The sequence below is a fragment of the Danio aesculapii genome, chromosome 19 (assembly GCF_903798145.1).
Source record: "Danio aesculapii chromosome 19, fDanAes4.1, whole genome shotgun sequence".
Lineage (NCBI taxonomy): Eukaryota > Metazoa > Chordata > Actinopteri > Cypriniformes > Danionidae > Danio > Danio aesculapii.
The window spans coordinates 20,812,621-20,834,137 of NC_079453.1; the positions used below are offsets into that span (position 1 = coordinate 20,812,621).

The window sequence follows — 21,517 nt, forward strand, 5'->3', positions numbered from 1 at the left end:
CAGCGAAGAGACCGAGAACGCCGTTTCGCTCCTTGGGAGTTTTTTGTTTTTTTTTTCACAAAAAAAGAGTAATTAGTCCACGTTCGCTGCGAGAGAGTGTGTGTTTTTGTGTTTATATATCGCTCTGTAGTAAACGCGTCACGCTCGCCCGAATCAACTGTCCACATGTTTCCCTGAGCATGGACGGACAGTGTGTTTGGTGAATATCGGGAGGAGCTCGAGCAGAGACTCTCCACTGCGCGCGTGGGGAATTTAGTCCGTTGAAAATGCGCACTGAGCTCGAGCCCCGTTTGTGACTGACATTAACTGTCTCCTGTCTGCCTGTCTCTTCCCTTGGTTTTGTCCCGTTTTTAGGCTTTCCACCGAGCGCGAGGACGGAAATACAGTTGGACGGGCTCTCCATAACTGGAAGTTTCTTCTTCGTTTGCTACAAACTATTGCCATATCCAAGGAGAACCTAAGGAAGCGTTTTTCTGCTGCGCCGTTAGACATGGACGGAGATATATCTGTGATCTTGGCAATCATGCTCTGACTTCCAGTCATTAAACGTGTCGGCCAGATACACCTATATTTTCTTTTTATTTTTGCAGCGTTTTTAGTCTGTAAAAGCAATCTACAACCTCTCAAGACCTATTGACCCCTCTTAGACTTTGCATCGGCTCAAAGTGACATTTTAAAGAGGTGGAATAAAGGGACTCTGAGGAGAAGAGGAGCGCCGTAAATACACACTTTGTATTACATTTTTTTAAATTAATTCTTTTCCCCTGTCACTGGCAATTTGGTTCTGTATGAGAAGTCAAGTGGAGGGTGGGACGACAGCATGCCGCGGAGAAAGCAGCAAGCGCCGAGGCGATCTTCAGGTAAGCGGTGCAAACGTTTTGTTTACTAATAGCTTATTATTGCGTAGGTTGAAACAAGTCATCCCTTAAACTGCATTGGTTTGACATGCTTAAAGTACATATTGACTTATTTTTTTATATACATTTCTAATTATTTCATCTTTTTTAAGTTTTAAAGCTTGTCAAAACAAATGTAATTTTCCAAGAATGCATCAATTTGTTTTTTAAAACAACGCGTGAGTAACTTTTTTTTTAAATTTATTTTGAAGTTGTGCCAAATTAAAACTTCACAGCCTACCGTGGCCTATGTAGTCGAGTGAAAATGCAGTTTCAAAGTGCTCCAGTTCATCTATTTAGATGCGGATTGCCATCCTTGATTTGATGCTTGATTGATCGCCTGTCATGTGGCCGCCTTTGATCTATTCATTCCTGATAAACATCAGTAAATCATTCACCATGGAAACACGCATGCGCCTTTCGGCTGCAGCCACTCAAAGGACAACTTTTGCCCCCGTCGTGCGCGAAAATAGAGAATGGAAAGAAGTTTTCGGCAGGGTTATACACCACTTTTTTTCGTCGTTCAAAGAGGGAGAGAAAAAGGGGATAAGGAGTTGCTGGGGCGTGTCGAGAGCACAAAATGTAGTAGAGAGAACATCTCTTCCCTGATAGATGTCACTGAGCAAGGCCTCTGTAAGATCTGTTTTCCTCTCAGCTCAATTTATTCATGTGAAATGTACCTGTGCTCTTTGATGTTACAAGGAGCCGATTTCTGTTTTAATGAATCTTCTGTGAAGATCAAGAGAGCGGACCTTTGATTTGTAATGAACGCTGTTGGATTTCTTTTGTTGTGACTAAATATAAAAATAGTGATATATTATACACCATTTTGTTGTATTATACTGAGGGAGTTCCACTTTGCCCTTTCGCCTGTCTTTTTTTTCGTTTTCATTCCTTCGTTTTTTTCCCCTCATTTAATCTCTGTGACTAACAGGTCCATTCTCTTCGAATGAAGGCTCTCTTTCAAGTTCAAGCATCGGCAGTCACAGATCTGCAGAATTAGGCCCTGATATTTGACTGATGAGGGAACAGCCGACATACCAGACACACTGCTGTTACCGAGGTCAACTTTATTAAGGGCTAACAAGCACAATACACAGTTGACGTTTCATTGTAAAGTTTATTGTTCCTTCGTTTTTGCCTTTACCTTTCCGCTCAGCGGATTGAAATGGTATTTTTAAGGGATCATTTTGTCTCCCTGGCTGTATGGTGAGACTGACGTGGGGAGTTCGAAAGCTCACAGAGGTGAGATGGCGCCTGGTAATCTGACCTGGCAGCTCCTCCACAAAAACAAGCCATCAGCCCCCTCCACCTCAGCTGAATATTGATTTAATTTTCTCTATTCTGACAGGCATGTTCATCATTTGCTTTAATGGTCATTCAAAAGTTGGCAGGCACAGTGTTTCCGTTTTTCCCAGAGTCTGACACTTTTCCCCTCTCCATCAAAATAAAAATGTGAGGAATTATTGATTGACGGAATAAAAAGAAACGCAGATTAACGTAACAATGCGATTTGTTTTCAAAAACTTTTAAATCGTTCAAGATGATTTTGTTAGAAAATAGGCTGTGCACTAGAACCACTTTCGTTCCACCGCTCCACTCTCCCGTTGCTCCACCTCTTTTAACGGATGAGTTTGCTTGCTATCATTGCCATTGTTTGCTCTGAGTGATTTACATGCGTCGACTGTGGGCTTAGGTCGTTTTGGTGCAGTGGGATCGGAGTGGCCCTCTCTGTGTTGGGCTGCTGCAGTCATTGTATTTATTTGCTGGCTTTTCTCTGAAACAGACACAGGCCTCCCACGTAGAGCACAGACTGTGTCTGTGAGTTTGAGCTCTAGCAGAGAGGAGAGGAGCCAGGGGAGGACTCTTCGATGAATGCGGTATCTCTCCGCTGCTCCAGGTTTCATTTGGTTTTGTGTTTTCACAACCTCCCACACAGATAGAGACACGCTCGGTTTGCGTCCATTCTGCGCTCTCTGTCCTCTGGATAGCCATAGCATAAACACTGCCATGAGGTGGTTTGCAGTATTTTAGCTGCTTTTGACTTATTTACAGATCATTTTCAGCTTTTTAAAAAAATACTTTTTATTTTCAAAATACAATTTTGTAGCAGTTTGATTCTATTTCTTTTACATTCACATTTGAGAAGCTATTCAGAAAGGGGAAAAAACACCAACACACTCAAAAGAAGAAAATAAAACGTGAGGAGGGAGGAACTAGCAAGGGGAGTCATTAAAACACATTCTGTCCTCAGCACCAGAGGCTTCTTAATTATCCGACATAAAGGTAAGGTTCCTCTGCTGGCTTCATTAGGGAGGAACCCTAATTATCTGTGCTCCTGATGGATTTGTGACAGGCTCTAACGATTAAAGCTGACAAATTCAGCGAAGTGTCAGGTCTGCAGCTGCCTTGATGTAATCAAGTTGATATTATACAGTCCCTTAGCCTGTAGTGCTGAATTAACTCAATTTTGGTGCAGGTGACAAATGGACTTTGCTACCTGACTAATCACGTCACCGTGGCAATGCTGCCTAATGACCTCAGTAATCCAGGCTCTTAACCGCACCGCTGGGCCCAGAAAGCATTTGAGGCAGCCAATCAGAACACCTCTGCTTTAGCCAATCGGCTGGGTGCTCAAAAACACGCCATCGCTCCGTCTCTGTTTTGATGGACGTACCACTGTTCTGTGTCATTGGTCACACTACCTGTTCAAGCTCTGAGTGTACCGACATACCATGCTCCTGCTGACAATAATCGCACCACCATGCTCACGAAATCTGAAAATACTGTCAGAATTTGAGTGCTGTAGAGCGCTCGCTTTGCTTAAGTCTCCAAGTGCAGCGTTACATACAAATCAGCCTGCGTTTACAGATATTTTTGTGTGCAGTGCTGTTACAGCGCCGTTGATTTATATGCGTTTTTGTAGGTTAATACCTTTTATTCTCTAACACAGATTTATTAAAGATGTGTAGGTTTCATTATAGTCTGTTAAGCAGCGTGGTTCCACTTCATATTCATTCTCATCTAGTGAGAAATGTGAACTATTCCCGATTACCATTTCTCAATTTAGGCTATATTTGTATTAAGAGATAGGAGTTGACGGTTATCATTTGTTTTGGTATGTCTAAATTATAGAAATAAATCTATAGAGGGTACATTTCGAGTTCTAGTTTGTTTGTTTTTATGTCACGACAGAAGATAAATGCGTCCAAAAACGTGAGAATGCAGCATGACATCTGGGCTCACCTTGTGTCGGCTTCGCTGGAGGGTAGACTCATCTGCTCTCATGTCATTAACAGGTGACATTGACCCATTTAGTCAATATTCATGTTGGGACCCACCACTTACAACTAATAGTTTAATTTGCATTTGGGGATCAAGCCAGTGGCCTATAGGAAATCAAAGCGTATCCAGTTATTCTGAGTCCCGAGCTTGCCGTTCCCCTTGTCCGAGATCGTGGAGGTTGAGCTTGATTAATGAAGATCGATGACAGGTTTTATGGGAAAGTGGATCAAAATGAAAATATGTTGGGACTTTGCGTGAGCCAAGTGTGATGGTATGGTAAACACTTCTCTGTGGTTTTAACAAGACACATTTGGGGGTTATCTAGTTTCAAGCAAGTTTTGTCTAACATTATTGGTACTTCAAGACTTGTGTTTGAGCATGAAGAATGTGAATATGTCTGCTGATGGTTTTTGAAAAATGAGCACACAGTGGACCACAGAAAGCTAGCATGTCACCAGAGGAGCTTTGGATTAGAGGTACTGTAGCATTATGGGAACTCCGAACTATCAAAAGGGCCAGCTGTGTTTTTTCTTACTCTTTCCCTCTCTCTCTCTCTTCTCGTCCTGTCTGTTTTGATCCCCCATGTTTCATTTCTCAGCTAATTTAGTCCACAGTGAGTCAGAAAGATGAGAGGGAGGGGAAAGAAAGACAAAAGAGAGAAAAGCCTCAAGTCATGACCCAGCAACGGGAGTCTCAAGCTTGAGGAGTACACGGAGGTCAACGTGTACCCGGGGGAGCACACGTCTGCCTTCTCTCTGTCCTGCCCTGCACTCATCTGTTGCTGCTTTCCCTTGCTTTTTTTTCCCGAGCTCACAGGAAGGATGGGGTGTTTTTAGAGGCTCTGTGGAGTTTTCTCATCCCAGTATGCCGTTTTCCTCATGGAGAGCCTTATACATCCTCATCAGATAAAACACAAACGGCTCGGCCAACAGATCTGTGCCGATGTTTTATAACGGACCAGCAGGAGATTGAGCTTTGATGTTCGTGTTGTAGGATGTGAGGAGCGTGTAGCGTCGCGGACAGGACGATGCTGTTTATGAGTTTGATTAGCTGCGTGTTTTAATAGATAGCTTAGTTAATGTGATGTTTCAACAGTTGACATCATTTTATCAAGGACGGCCGGATCAAGCCTTGCGGTCATGCGTTCATATTTAGCAACATCCATTTTGACAGATGAGCATGAAACGAAAGGAAGCTCTTTGATGATGTTAAGTAAACACCCATGAAGCCCCCTCAAACATGGGGAAGTCACGTCCTGGGACTCGCTGTTCCTCCTCCCATCAACTGCTGTATTCTCAACTCAAATATCCTGCTTTTCTGAGCACAAAAGCTAAAGACAGATGAAAGAAAAATACCTTTTTTTATCTCCAGGCCTAACTTTGGCAACAAAATTTGTTTTGTCTAGGGATGTAAGGTAGTGTCTGCGTTAGGGCTGTGTGATTTGGGGAAAACATCTAATTATCTGTTTGGTGTGTGACTTTGAATCCAAAAGATTCCCATATAACCGACGTGCTGTTTTTCTTTAATATTAATTCATCTATTAATGCTTGTGAAGTGCAGACGCCATCATCCCACTTGTCCGCTCTTTCCTGTTGTTTTTTATGTGGGGTGTTCTGTTGCACAATTCTGATTGGGCAGGATGAAAATGTGCTCATTCAATTGGCTAGTAAGACTGTCACACACAGACGGCAGTCATGAATTTGTTGTGGGGTAGGGGGGGGGTGAAAGTTAAATAACATCACAGCCTTTTGCGATTAGCTAATCGGAACTTTTCAAATCACAATTTAGATTCGATTTCAATAAATTTGCAAAATATTGTTCAAGCTACAACCTTGTGTTATGTGTTAAAGAATCATAATCCCACCTCGCAACTTTCATCTGTGCTAGTTGCGAGGCTCTTAGGGCGCACCCAGATTAGGTACAATTGCCTTGAACCGTGCCAAAGCGCGATCCACCAGATCCACCACTTTTGACGCTCATAAATTATCATAAAAGTCCTCGTGCTACACGTATTAGGTGGTTCCCTGAAGGTGCAGCGAGGGGTTTGCGTCTTTAATGCCTTACGAAAGTTTGCGTTCATTGAAAATTAAGAATGATTAATAAATCCATATGAAACAGTCCCCTAAAAGTGACATCGCGGCTTCAGTTTCAGGCTCAGGCATGATTTGCACTCACTACAAGCGTACTGCGCCAACCCCAAGTATCCTGGCTCTGGCACACCTCTTCCAACCGGGCCAGGGCCGGCCAACTGAACTGTGCCTGAGCCTGATTCAGAGCACTCACACTTCTCAAATGAATCGGGCATAGTGTGAGTGTGTCTTTTGTCTTGTTCACTAATAATTCTGTGGATAATTTCAAATGGTTTTTGCTTAACACTTGGTTAAACGTTTGGATCAAGTAAGGTCAAGTGTTGGGATAGATTTTTTAACTTATCTCTGCTCATGAAACTGGTTTATGTAATTTCATATAAATAAATCATGTTTTTAACCAATGAGCCTCAGGAATAACAGTGCGAACAGGAAACCAAGGGTTTAGTGGGGGGGGAATGGTGATGTTTAAAAATGCAGAAAGTCTGGGGAAAAAAAGGAGGAAGTGAAAAAATAAAAAAGGGAGCAAGTGATAGAAGAAAGGAGTGGTGCTCAGAAAGGTATTAGAGCTGACAGATGAACAGGAGTGGGGAGAAATTCTCCCGCAGCAGCTGGGACTGCAGTCATTATCCTGACAGGTGTCAATTAAGAATTACTGCCTGCCTCAGTCCTCTGCGCAGCCCAGCTGTCTGCGCAGCAGAGAAATAACACTTTACCCTTGTCACTTTGTTAGTTCGTAGCCATAGCCTCCGAAAATGAGTCGCCCCAACGCTAATCGATAACCAGTGTATTAGCAATTATTTTGCACATTGATTTACGAGGGCCAACGACGACTTCTGTGCTGTTATTAGCCCTTGATTAGATCTGCCCGCACACGTGAGCGCGCACACACACACACACACACACACACACACACACACACACACACACACGCATTCATAGCATGCTGCCCTGTTGCCAGGTGGATATATGTTTCCTCCGAGGCCCTGAGGTCTAGAACAATCTTAGTGCACAGTCTTAGTGGCCCTGTTGGGCCTTCCATCACCCGTGGCCGTTACAGAGACAGGCCCCTCTTAGGCCCCACATGCACCCACACACACAAACATGTACAACACCTCTGTGGGGGTTGAAATACAGCCCCATTTCAGGCAGGCCCTGGATGAACGCTGATAGGCTTTGAGTATGTGTGTGTGTGTGTGTGTGTGTGTGAGAGAGGGGCTTGTAAAAGGCAAGAGTATTAGCGAGGTGTCGTGGTCTGTTTCAGCTAAATGAATGGCCCTTTGCTGTAGAAGGTGCTCCTGGTTACAGAGAGTTATGGCTGACCAGATAGGGGGCTTCTGGGTAATGTCTGTGTGAAGGAGCGCTGAACCTCCGCTACATTTATTTTCATGCCTGCAGTTATTTAATACTCAACTTTAAAGCCGTCATCAAGAGCTTTTGTCGGGGTCTTCATGCGTATGCAACAAGTGTGGCATTGCAAGGTCTGGATTTGGATTTATTAGTTGTTAAAAGGTTAGTTCACCCAATAAGAACATTTTGTCATCATTTACTCACCCCTAGGTCATGCTAAACTTGCTTTGTTCTTCTGTAGAATCTGAAATGACGGAAGCTTTTAAGTGTGTTATCTATTTACTGCCAAAAATTTGGGTTTGAAAGGTTCTCTTGAAATGAGTTCATATGCAGAAATGATATTTTCTCAAATACTTCATTCAAATAAATGCTTGTTTTGAACTTTCTATTTACCCATAAATTTAAAAGAAATTAGTCACAGTATCCAGAAAAAAAAAATTGAACTGCACAAACATGACTAAACAGAAGAAATGACTTATGGTTGCTGAAACTTTAGCAGAAATTGAAGGCATTTTAAAATTGATGAATATAGAAAACATTTATTTCATATTGTAAAATAAATATAGCCTTGGTTAGTATAAAATAATATAATTAAAGCTTTATCAACCCCAATCTTTGAATGGCATTTTTTTTTCCACAGTAATTACTGTATATGTCTTCAAACGGTATTAGTTGGCCACCTCATAAGCACCATATTTGATTAGATCAAATTCTAATTGCATGTAAAGGAGCAATCGGCACATTCTTTAAAATGTCTGCTTTTTTAAAAAAATCTGTTATATGCTTTGAAACAAAATGGTGGTGAAGAAAATGATGCAGAATATTTATTTTTAGGAGAGCTATTCCTGTAAATATTGTACTTTCACAAGCCGTAAGGTAACTGGGTTATCGTGTCACCTGTGAAAACAAGCTTGCGTATGTGCTAGGTCGAGGTGAGTGCAACAGACTCCCGAGTCTGAAGTCGCCCTCTCACCCGTACGTAGTGGTGGATTATGCTCTTTATGCTGAGAGTGGGATTCGTGTTTGCTCGAGTGAGACCTTTGCCCTACAGGAACTAAAAAGAGAACCTAATCCCTGGGTTCCCCCTGATGTGGCGATGTAAGAATGGTGATTCCTCTCCCTCCGCTCTTGATCAGAGGCGTTCCGATTCTCCTCTATGAGCGCTAAGCCACTGGACACACAATGAGTGGATAAAGATAAGCCTCCAGCTTGTGTTGACACTCTCATTGAGCCCCATAATGCACTGCTCCGGATCGCTCTCATAAAGACTTGGCTCCCTTTTTTTACGAGCCGTCTTTGAACGCTCTCACAAAATGCCTCGATTTGTGTTTTTACCCTGACACTTTCATTGCTCGTTTTTCGTGCGGTGTTTAAGAGCGCATTTGCAGTCTATCACCCCTAAAGCTAGGTAAAGAGCCGCATGTCACCCCCCATCTCCAGCAGAGGGTCACTTTTATTAGCTCCATTTGATAAAAGCCTGTCTGTGCACATAGACAATAGCTGATAGGTCCTCCAAGTGGCTGTATTTTTTCTTCGAGTTTTATTTAAACTGATAGGACACTGGAAAGTAATGAATATCATTTTTCCTTTTTTTTTCTCCCCTCAGTTTTATGGTGCTGATAAGGCATCTACAGGAAGTATATAGCAAATGGTACTGTCTTCTATTGTTTTTTTTAGTTGGACAACAGTCAGGATAGTTTCCTTTCTCGCTGTATATCATCACTGTGTCTTTTGATTATTCCTTCAATCTTGTCTCACAATCGCCTCCTAAAATATGAATCTCTGGCATTCATATTTCAGGGCCTTTGATAAATACATGAGTTAATATCAGTTTAAAATAACTAAAGCGACTAAATAACGTCTGGTTTTCATTTCTTTCACATACAGAAGCCCTGAGGGACTTGAACTATATTCGAATCCTCCTCATATCCGTTAATAGACGGGCGAACATGTCGTGACTAGTCTCAACTTTATAGGTATTTATAGTGATTTGGACACAATCACATTCAAATGCCACATGTTCTGAGAGGCCTAAAGCTTGTTTGGAGACGGAGTCGCCCAGACAGTGTCAATCATAGTGCTAAGCCTTGCTCTGAATCTTCTGTCTGAGAAACCAGTGGGGGGTGTCTTCTTCAAATCTGCCCCCGTCTCCCTCCCTGTTTTTTGCCCTCTCCTCTACTGGCCACTGCTTTCTTTAAAAAGCCATATGCTTCGCAGTTAGACTTGTGCGCGCATACACGCAGAGGCTGCGACACACATGAGGATCAACTATTAACCTTGTCCAGCTGACTGAAAGCCATACGGTTGGTAGAACTTTAACCGAGGGACGCATCATTGATCATTGACTTGTTCTGCTCAGCCCTTGAAGTCTGAGCTTGGGAACTTGAGATGAACAGATGTGCAGTAAAGAAGAAAAGTCAGGTGACTCGAATCCAGGAAGTAAACATTTAGTCTTCCATTAACAGAACTGGGCTGTATAAAAGCAAGCCTAATTTAATCTACAGAATAATAAAACCAGGCGTTTTTAGGTCTTATTGAACGTTGAGACATGTTGATTCACAAGTTCAATGTCTAAACCGGTTTTAAACCAAAACATTACATTACATCAATCATATTTGATAAAAAAAAAACAGGAAATATGCCAGGGAATTTTTTTTTTCATTGACCGACAATTGGAAACAAGTGGTTTCAGTGTTCTGCTGAAATGTACTGTTGACATATGTGTGTGTCGGCGTGTTTTGTATGTGCATATGTGTGTGTGTAGCTCTTCTTCACTAGCACACCGTCTCCATGTTAAATTGGTTATGGCAGCGCAATCCAGCCCTACTTAGAGCCGTCAGAGCAGCCGCCGTGTGACGAGCCTCAGCGAGGACGTGTCATAAATACTGAGGTGTCGTTTCTTTCATGTAAATATACCTCTGTTTCAAGTATCGTCCGTCAATACTGCACATGGGAGAGATAGCTAGATGCTGCACAAAAAGTGTGTGCTCTGAGAAGCTGCAGCTGCACCTATTAGGCCTAGTTTTGGCTGGTATTTTTTTTGAGGGGACATTTTGTTTAAAGATATATAAGCATTTAAACTCTGCTTAGAATGTTTGTCAAGGTTTTCTTGCGCATAGAAAAGGGTAATTTCAAATTACAGATTTTCCTCCCGTCGCACGGATACAGTGAATTAAAGTCAAAATTAAATGGATAAAATACAGATTTATAAGCTTGTTAAATAGCTGAAAGGTCAGTTTCAATAAATTAAGTAAGTTATTGTACAGTCATTACTTTTTGTAGTCCACTAATAAATGATTCCATGCACTTTTCTAATAACATTTTTCATTTTGATTTCATATCTTAGTTTCTGTGTTCTTTTACATTCACATTTCATTCAAAATTTTGGTATATGTATTTTATTATATATATGTATATTTTGGCATTTTAAAATAGTTTTTTTAGTGTTTTATGACAGGACTGTTTTATTTTTTATTTGACCAGTAGTTTATGGATAATTCAATGCGAATATACTTGAAAAACAGAAATATTGTGGAATGTTCCTTGTCTTAAGAAAGATTTAATTATAATTTCGCCTATTTTTCATTGATTAATAGTAGGGCTGCATGATATTACAAAAATCAATTGCGATATTTGTTTATTCTGCAGTTTTATATATTGTGAAATGAATAGAGTTTCACCAGATGACTTGAATATTTCTGTTTGGAAATGATTTATAATTTTCGACTAAGCGAGTGTAAGGGAAAATATAATCAACAATCTACAATTATAGATAAATTCAATAAATAAAGACATACAAATAAAATAAACGGTGTCTTATTATTTTCCATAGGGTGTTAACACTTTTCAGGTATACAGTAATTGAATAATCAAATGTAAACTAATACTATGTAGTCTTGGTTGTATAAACGGTTTGATGAAATTAATCGTTATTAAAGTTACAAATGGTACAATTTCTTAGGCCTGAAAGCTTTTAAAATCCTCACACAGTCACTGGTGTCAAAAAACACAAATTATCAAATAATCCAGACTAGGGCTGGGCCGATAAATGATATTGTATCAAATCACAATAATTAATGTCAATAACAATGATAACCTCTGGACTTTTTTTTACTCCATATTGTTCTAAGAGCCAATCACACAGCAGAAATGTGCAATGCAATGGGAATCTAAAAGTGTGTTGATAGTAGAGCATAGCTGTCAACATTGGGATGTGAAAATAAGGGATATGCCCACCATAATAAGGGACCCCATATTTTTATTATTAATTATATGTATTTGCCTGTTCAATCAAATCAAATGTACAGAATTAGTTTGGGAAACAGCATCTATTTATCACTGTCAGCTGATAGTCACGCACCGCTATATGACTGTTTTAAGGGTTGCATAGGAGGGGCGATGACTGTACTCGCATTTAAGAGCAAGGGGCGGCCCCTGGTGGTTCGGTGGTATGGGTTGCGTATAGGGAGGCTTGACTCTTTAATGTTTATTGCCACCTTTCAAAGAAAGACAAAAAAAAAAAACAGGAGAAATATGGGAAAATACCTTTACAGCATGATAGCGGGATAGAACTGTAAAATATGGCAGATTCCCAGGAAAAACTGGAGGGTTGACTGGTATGTGTTAGAGATGTACTGAATTTTCGGCCACCAAAAGTTTGAATGAATGTTAAAATGAACAGCCTTTTAAAAATACTCTTACTACATGGTTTACTCTCACTTTAATCCATATGTCATAAATAAAAGAGATTCAATAAAAAGAAAAAACAACTAACTATTGAATGGTAGTGCAAGTAACTGACCTCTGTAATGGTTGTCTTCCTATACACACTTTACATTTTAATTTATTAGCAAAGTTTAAATTGATGCATACTCCTTCCCATGCCAATAAATATGATTTCATATCCATTTATTAATGCACTTTTTCCACCTTAGTTTCTGGGAATTGTTGCTTGGACCTTAAATGCAGTTAGAATCATAGGTGGTGGGTACAGTATCCAAATAATGCACTCAAGTAAAAGTACTAGTACTTACTAACAAAATACTTAGTAATCCTAATATTTATTGTCCTAAGACTAAATAAAAGCTTTGTGTCTTCTTTTAGACATAATACCTTGTTGGAGTTGCAGCCATTTGGTTTCAAAATGGCGGTGTGTTTGATGTTTAAGTGAATAGTGGCTTTGGTGCTGAATGTTAGGACACTGTTGTGGGACAGACAGTGCAGGGAGAATGGGAGGGAGGAGGGGCCAGCACTGTCTAAAACTCATCACTCATTGGTTAATGATACTCTCCTCTCATTTAGCCACACCATTCTCCCATTCCCTCCTTCTTTTAACCCTTCACAAATCAAACATGGGGTCATTCACAGTTCACAACCCCCAGGTGGTCAGGAAAGCACTACCACACCCTCGAGGGTCCATTTGACGGCTCGTCTGTGTGTACATTTCCCCCTAAACTGTTGTCCAGGTGCCTATTTCTCCACAACTTCATCGCCGCAGCTCTGTTTTTTGTCTCGTTGCCTGTTTGTCTGGTGTCAGTCTCGTGGTGTATGTGTGTGTGAGGTGTTTTTTGAGCCCGGTGGCAGATTTATTGCCTCTGCGCTGTTATTGTGGTGTAAGAGCTGAAAAGTGTCTGTCTGTTCCTGTCACTAAAATATGTCAGATGTTTTTCCTTTCGTCTTTTTAATGTGTCTGTTGATTGTAACCTACAGGCTGTATAAAGTTCAGGATTCCAGATGAAGATGTATAAAGAGAACGCTTTGTTGTTTGGTTTACACGGTTTTAGCAGAAGTGACTTTTAAAGTTCTACACACGATTGTTTATTGGATAATTTGACTAATTTGATTGTGCCCAGCCTCCGACAAGGAATTCACCATGATACAAACGATTTAAAATCTAAGTTTCAATGCTGAAAATGGCTACATATTTGCCTTGCAAAAACGTTAGCCTGCGCGAACATTCTTTGTTCGGCTCGCCTACGTCCATCCTTGAGCTTTTCCTGCAAACTGTCAACTAACAAAATGCAAAATGAAACCTCTCCTCCCTCCCTCTCTCTCTCTCTTCCTTTCCACAGTATCCTCTTTTCTCACACTAAATTTAGGTCACAGCTGTAAAGACAATGAAGCTGATTTGAGTATTTCTCTAGTACTTCCTCTGATGTTTGGTTTCTGTCAGTGACGACTGCGAGTAGACACGTTTTCATTTGATGTTTTTATCGTGGCGTGTCTCTCCGAGTACAGTTTGGTAGTTTCTTAGTAGTAATATCGCGTCTGTTTGTTTCCTCTCAGGTAAAGACAAACCCCAGAGCTGTGGAATTAAAGCTTTTACCCATAATCCATCTGACCTGTGTTTGCAATTCCCTCACCGCAAACCTTAAATCAATCTACAAATTCAGCTCCATGTCCCTGCTCATAAAAGGCTCTCCTTTCGCGTTCAAAAAAAAGAGAAGAAAAGAATGGGAGATGGGGGGAAAAACAGCCGTGTAGGAAAGCAGGGACCTTATATAAAGGGCATGGTCTGCGTCCATGCCAGAAAAGGCTGATTTCCTTTTGCAGTGCGGCCATACATCAGAGGCCCTCCCAGCTGGACTGTCACACTCTGACAGAATGACATGTGTCATTTATCAAAGGGGCCAGAGCTTGGGAAAACTCATATGACAAAGCCTGGGAGAGTTCATTCCCCCTTATCCACAACACACACACACACACACTCACACACACACATATAATCCATCTCTAGTTCTTTCACTCTCTCACACACAATTCCCTCCCACCTTTTCGCCGCTTGCCTGTTGCCAAAAAATGGGTCTGTAATATTTCTGTCATCCACACACCAACTTGCTGTTCTTTTCCCCTTCTTCCTCAGCACTCTCTAGCCACGTTTTTACTGTGCTTTGTTCTTCCCAAAAGCTTGCTACTTTTTATCCGCATAATTCCTTTGTTAATTACAGTATTCAAAGTGATTAAACTTGATCTGGTATATCCTACATTTTGCGAGTGTTGCTCTGTTGGAATCCATTCATCATTTTTGAGCAAACTTCATTCTTAAGTCTACTTGCACCAGCTGAGAAAGAGAGAGAGCGAGAGAGGGAGTGAAAGCGGGAAGGAGAGGGGTCAAATATAGTTCACACCGCTGTGTACTACTCTACAGGGCACAGTCACCCATCACTCAAAATGTGCTTTCTGTCTCTCACTCTGAGGGGCGGGAATAGATGAATTCCACAGACTCTGAGCTCTGGGTTCCAGCGCTGCGCGGTTGACCTTCGACCTCTCAAACGAGCTCTGAATATGTGGTGTGTAATGATCCTCGCGCTGTAAACATTTAATGACGCAGAGACTGTTATGGGAATCTTTGCGTTCTCGACCCAGAGAGAATGTCAAAGGGAAGATTCTGTTTGTGAGTTTAAGTCTACGAAGCGTGAGTCGGTTCTTTGTTCTGAGAATGGTTATATTTTTTCGCATAGTACCAGTCGTAGACACGCAACATCATTATTAGATGCTGACATCAATAAAACAAAAAAGTGTTAAAAAATGCAGGCAATGCACAGTTGAATTTCACTCACTCTGAGCCATTCATAATTTGAGAAAAGTTCATATTCAGGGTAGCAGTCGTCTTCTCTGAGCGCGAGCTGAAGATTCACACTCAAAGCGGAAGATTCGTAGTATGCATATTTTGAAACGTTGAGCTCTGAACAAATGATTTATGCTCTGGGGAAAAGATTTGTACACCATGAAACGCAGAAAGTTAAGGAAACTCAAACCGTTCAAAGTTCAAAACTCTTTTTAAATGAGTAGAATTAACTTTCAGTGAATTGAGTAAACTACACTCAATTCTTTTGATAAAGTTGACTGTTAGTTTTTACAGTGTACTCAAAGCAGAAGATTTCTATTTGGAGAAAACTGGTACTCTTGAGGATGTTTTCACATTTGGCAGGTTTAATTTGATAAAACCAGCAGTGTCCAAACCTTTTCCTGGAAGGCACACTGTCCTGCAAAGTTATTATACAGACCTGAACCGGTTAAGCAAGGTCTTCAGACTCACTTAAAACTTCTTAGCTAGTCTGTTGAAGTTCTTTGGAACTAATCTCAGGACAGAGGTTCTTTGGGAGAAAGACTGGACACCCCTGGATAAAACTCTGTTAGCGCAGATCACACGAGTGAAGGTGCTTTTCCGCTGCATGGAATGGGATGGTTCAGTTTAGTACTGCTCACCTTTGTTGTCATGATACTGGAATTCGATACAAATCGGTACTGACATTTTTGAATTTTTTTTTAGCATTGCATCTGGTAAAGTTCCAAGAGAGTTGTACAGTTACTAAAACGTGATGAGTGCGCATGCACAGTAGTCAACATTTGAAGTATTCCAAATGTTTCATCACCAAAAACTATTCAACATCCATTCTTGTTTTGACTTTTGAAAAACTATTTTAATCCACTTTAAATGTTGACTACTGTAACTGCTGCTCACCAATTGCTCTAAGGAAAGTATCTTAATTGTTTGTTGGGTTCACGATGATTTCACAACAGTAGAGGCAGTGCAACTATAGCGATAATCCCATCCAATTTAAGTGGTACTAAACTGGAGTGGAAACATTTTTTCAAATATAAAATTCGGCCTTGTTAGGTGTCAGGTCTAAATGTATAAATAAATCAGGTGAACCAGTGTTGAGCTCACTTTCAGTATGAATCTTCTGCTCTGACTAAACAGACTGAGCTCTGAGCATGAATCTTTTTTTTTTTTTTTGTTAGAGAATGGGAAAAGATTCATACTCAACTGTCGTCTTCAGCTTAAAATGTCTTCTGATTATCTTAGATTAGCAACATCCCTCAAAGTATCAACAGATTTATAATGTCGGTGATGGCACCAATTTCAGCAAACTATCTTTCCCTCAGAGCAAGAAAGTATTTGTACTTTCAAATATGAATCTTCAGCATTGAATGTGAATCTTTTCTTCTTCAGAGTAAAATCTTTTACATTATACATTGAGCCATAGTGCGAGAAATGAATGTGGCCGATTTCCTTCTCCCGTTTTGTCCCAAGTATGAATCTTCAATCCAAGTACAAATTAGTTAGAACTAATTAGTTAGTTCAGATACTTCATTCGCAGGTCGTTTTGTGAGCTCTTTTCCTCAGGATATGAAAATGATGAATAAAAGATGTACCGAACAAGATTAAATGAATAAAAATCTGTATTTGTAAGTGGTGCCGTGCGACGTCATCTTCCCTTTAGGAGGAATTCTCTCTCTCAGCAGGTTGCCGCTCTTCCTTTCATGAATTCTCTTTTCTCTCTCTCTCCTCCACTTCTCCTCACGTTCCCCTCCCTCAATCCCTCCCTCCCTCGCGGTGGCAGGGCAGGCCTTTTCATTTGTCTTCATAAGCCTAATTTATTTTTGCAGCCAGATGTGAGCTGACAGGCATCAGTCAGTGGGGCCGCTGGTCCCCCCCACCATTCTCAGGTCAGCAAAGCAGTCACGTCTCTCCGTTTGACTGAGTCCCCCATCAACATTACACAAGATGGATGTGTCTTTAAAGGCCAGATTGATTGTGGATATCGGAGTTATGGCATCATTTATCATGGTGAATATTATTTAGGTGCAGGGGAAGAACAAGAGAGCGGAGATGGGGGGGACGGCGTATTGTTAGAGGGCAATTGGAAGGCTGTGAAAGTTTAATTGTGTGAGTGTGTGTGTGTGTGTGTGTGTGTGTGTGTGTGTGTGTGTGTGTGTGTGTGTGCGTGTGTGTGTGTGTGTGTGTGTGTGAGCGGAAGGAGAGGTCGTTTGTTTCTGGAAGGTTTAGTGAGTTTTGCTATGCTTTCGCTTCTGCCTGGGAATATCATGTTGTGTTGAGGGATGAGCTTTTTGCACTTTTTTTCCCCTCTCTTTCTCTTTCTCTCTCTCTCGTTCTCTATTTCTCTCTCTCTCTGATGTGTTGTTATTGATTGTGTGTGATGTGGGCCTCTGCGTGATTTAGTGCTCCTCTCAGGACCCTCCATACACTCTGCTCCTCTCTCAGCCCACTTTCACGCCCGTCAAAGAAGCTTCTGGAAAAAAAAAAGAGAGTCTCCTCCTCTTTGTGTGGCTGGGCCCAGGGTCAGAGAAGAGTGTTCAGGACACCAACCAGCAAATTTATCATTTTCCATCCCTCAGGTTCAGTCTCTCAATGTGTCCAGGCTGAGGCGAGGCTTATTGTTAGATACAGCAACACATTTTCCTTTCTGCTTTTAACTGGTCATCTTTCACCTCTCTTTAGGAAAGGTTGGGGGTTCTATAAGACACCCCACTTCCTTATACCTTGGCAATGTTAATATTGCTTACTACCAGTTTTGCTATAAACTTTTTTCAGTAAATTGAAAATATTTTAGCACATCAAATTAGGGCAGGGCGATAAAATGTATATCTGTATTTATTGACCAAACACCATTATCAATATTGATAATAAAAAAAGTTCGGTATGAAGTTTCAGTATAACCACTATAGTTATATTAAATGTGGCTGCTGAGTGTGCCTTGGAAGCAATGCAAATAAGCTTAGGGTGTCAGTTTGTCATTTCCAGTGCAGGCGCACGCATGTGCATTTTTCAGGTACACCTAGTTGAAAAACATTTGAACTTTTTTGAATACCCTGAGCGCTAGAACTAACCAATCTGCTTCACACTTGAATAAGATTATGATTCTGACGGTATGATAACCTTGGATAAAAATATCACAGTTTCACTATTGTGATTGTATTGTGATTACTGCTCTAAAATATGTTCTTTTTAAAAGTCTGGGTATAAAACTAAACTTTTCCCTTTTGAACACAATATATTTTATTTTGAGAAACATTTAAAATATTGTGGAACATAAAACAAGTCAGGCTAAATGAATTATTGACTTCTGTCTTTAATTTGTTTTAATTTGTTTTACATCTTTGGATATCTTTTCTACTGGAGATACTGTTGTCTTAAAAAAACGAACGAAAAAAAAAACATAAATAAAAAAATCGTACACATACCTTAGGAACGTAATTGCAGAAAATTTTGATGGTTTTAAAACCTTGGCTTTTTTAAACCACAGTTTACCTTGAAAACAGTTATCGTCCCATGCCTAGTATGGTGTATATACACATTTCAGTAATAATGACAGACTAATTACCTCTGACAAACACAAAGCATGTGCTCATTACTTCAGGTCAGAATAACAACACGTGAAAATGAGTGCCATATTGCAGCAGTGAGGAGATTGTATATAAAAAAAGAAAGTTGCCAGAGTGGATTTTTGGTTTCATTTCTTGTGCATCTCAGCCACTAGCTTAGATTTTTTAGCATAGGGGGTAATATAGTCATTCAACTTTACAAGTTGTAATATTGCATTATGTATTTGAAAAATGTTGGCTAGTTCATTTACTTGATAGCTCAGATTTGATGGATAATTTTTCTTTAGAGTTTGACGTTTACTGTATCATTATTATTGACGCCTTACAGAAGTTGATCTACCGTAGTTGCACACACTTTGTAACATTTTATTTATCAAGTTTAAGTCTCTTTAACACTTATGTTTATTTTATTGTAAAGAGATCAGATATTTTGTTTAAATTTTAGTTTGTGACTTAAAACTATTTGCCTTAGTAATGTTAGTAAATTAAAATAAAGTGGTTAAATAACAAAAAATTGTAAATGTATTGTTAAAAAATATTCAATAGTTATCGATATCAAATGATATGAAACATGATATCATGATTTTTTTTTCTACAATATCGCCCAGCCCTACATAAAATACCATAATGTTGCCTCTAGCTCTATTTTGTTACCTCCCAAGCTTAACTCACTGATGTCATTGACGTGGGAGCTAACAGTTGCCCCTGAGCAGACCAAGGGCAAATACAACTCCAGCTCCTCTCAGAGCAGGCGTGAATCGACAATGCAGTGGATGACATCAGACACTTATTTGTTAGATTTTTTCTTTAGTAGTTCAGGCAGCGAATGGTAGACAGTAGAGTACAGCCGAGCCGTCTGTTTTATGGGACTGTATGGAGGATTATTTATGACATCGGCCCCCTTTTTTCCCCCAACGTGGAGATGCTCTTTGGAGCGCAACCTGATATCCAGTAGTAACAGCCTAGTCTTTAGAGAGCTGCTAAAGTTTACAGTGAGCTGACCCTCAGAGCCTTCCATCACCGATCATATGAAACAGGAAATCAGAAATAATGTTTTTAATTTTGCGCTCCCATAACATTACAGGATGTTGAAAGGCAATGTGTCAGAGTCCATATGTGTGAAGGCGAACATCGGCTGCCCATATTTGTCTCCATCCTGCAGGATTTCTGTCATTCCGTCGTATGTATATACACGTGTGTGTTTGGTGTCCTGGGATCTCCACCAAACCGCTGCTGCCCATATTTGTCTCTTGCATGTGCAGGGTTTCCCGGTCAGTGAAGGGTCAGGCTCTGAGAATGTATGTGTGTGTGTTAGCTGAGGGGTGGGATGACGGCACTGGCACATTTGATTGATGGGTAATTGTGCAACCAGACTCAGCTAGACTGAACTGGTGAGGTCACGGCCCGAGAGAGGAGGTGCTTTTTGTCCTTCTCGCTTTTCCTTGTCCTTCTCTGTGACGTCTTGCCATTTTCATTCTTTTTATTACTTACTCATACTTACCTCTTTCTTTCTCGATTGACCATCTTCTTTTCCTTTGCTGTTTTCCTTGTCCCGCTTCCCAGGATTCCTCCTGTAGGTTTTTCCTTAAACATGAATTATTTTCTGTGGACGCATGTTGATTACGGCCATTCATCAGAAGTGTCCTCTTTTAAGAAACTTTTTTCGACCAAGCGCTCTCATCGCAATCACTTTTGTTATGGTTTAGACCTTAATCTATGATCCGCTATCAAACCCTGTTTGTACTTTGCTGCAGTCATAAGTTACCCCTCAGAGTTAGAAACTTATCACACTGAGCGATTGCTGGACGCTCTCCTCGCTGCGTTCCCAGGTGCTGAATGGAGCCTTGCTTCACGGCTGTTTATCCTCTGATTCACTCCAGATTAGATTACAAACAACCCACCTCTCACCAAACAGCTGCATTTCAGTCACCGATTTGACAGGAAGTCTTTAACTCGTGATAAATAGGACAACAACCCCAAACACGCGTATCGCATTCCTGCTCAATTCAATTTCTTTTTTGCCACTTTTATAAATCATAGGCCAGCAAGATTGGAACGTGAAACTCGAATTACTGACATCAGAACCATGGCTCAGTTTCCTGCAAAGCGTTCAGCGTAAAGTTTACGATGCTCCTTTACTCAATGCGTGTTTGTCTCTGAGGCCTTTCAGAGGTAAAGTTGTCTTTCGAAAGCGCTCGGCGGTCTGACAGATATGGAGGAAGAGTTGAGGGAGACGGCAGCGTGTTGATGAGGGTCGTACTGCAGACTCTACTGTTTTTCATCTTTTCTCTCTCAGAGCAGCCTGATTTATGGTAATTATCCATATTTAGGATCATCTATCAACTGGTAGTTGCTAGGCAATGGGAGCAGCTGCTGCGTGTGTGTGTGTGTGTGTGTGTGTGTGTGTGTGTTTGGGCTGGCGAGATTTCTGTCAGGTACTCGGCTCAGGTGATGGCCTAGTGGAGAGACTGTGCTGGGGGATTTAAGGAGACGAAAAAAAAAAAACATTTCTTTCCTTCATCCTCGTTTTCTCGCTCTCTCTTTCTCTTGCTCTCAGTTTCCTTCATAGCTCCCTCCGCATGGGGGTTCTCTGTCTGTTCTGACATTGTTGTGTCTCTGAGCACCAGGGTGGATGGCGTGTTATCTGTTTCTCTGCAAGGGCACGGTGTAGGGGAGGCACTGGATACGGGCAGCGTGTTTGGACTCCAAACCTCTGGGTTTAGCTCAGGATTATGGATGATTTTGAACCTGTGTGACAGAACGTGAGCA

The 21,517-nt window shown here is 40.8% G+C and overlaps 1 protein-coding gene across 1 annotated transcript in view; it reads left to right on the forward strand.

Moving 5' to 3' along the window:
* Positions 1 to 597: 597 nt before the first annotated feature.
* tshz1 (teashirt zinc finger homeobox 1) overlaps positions 598 to 21,517 on the forward strand; it is a 44,432-nt gene continuing 23,512 nt past the window's right edge. Inside the window, exon 1 of the mRNA XM_056479700.1 lies at positions 598 to 860. Coding sequence (XP_056335675.1) covers positions 821 to 860 — 40 coding nt within the window. The 5' untranslated portion in view covers positions 598 to 820. The remainder of the gene's footprint in view (positions 861 to 21,517) is intronic.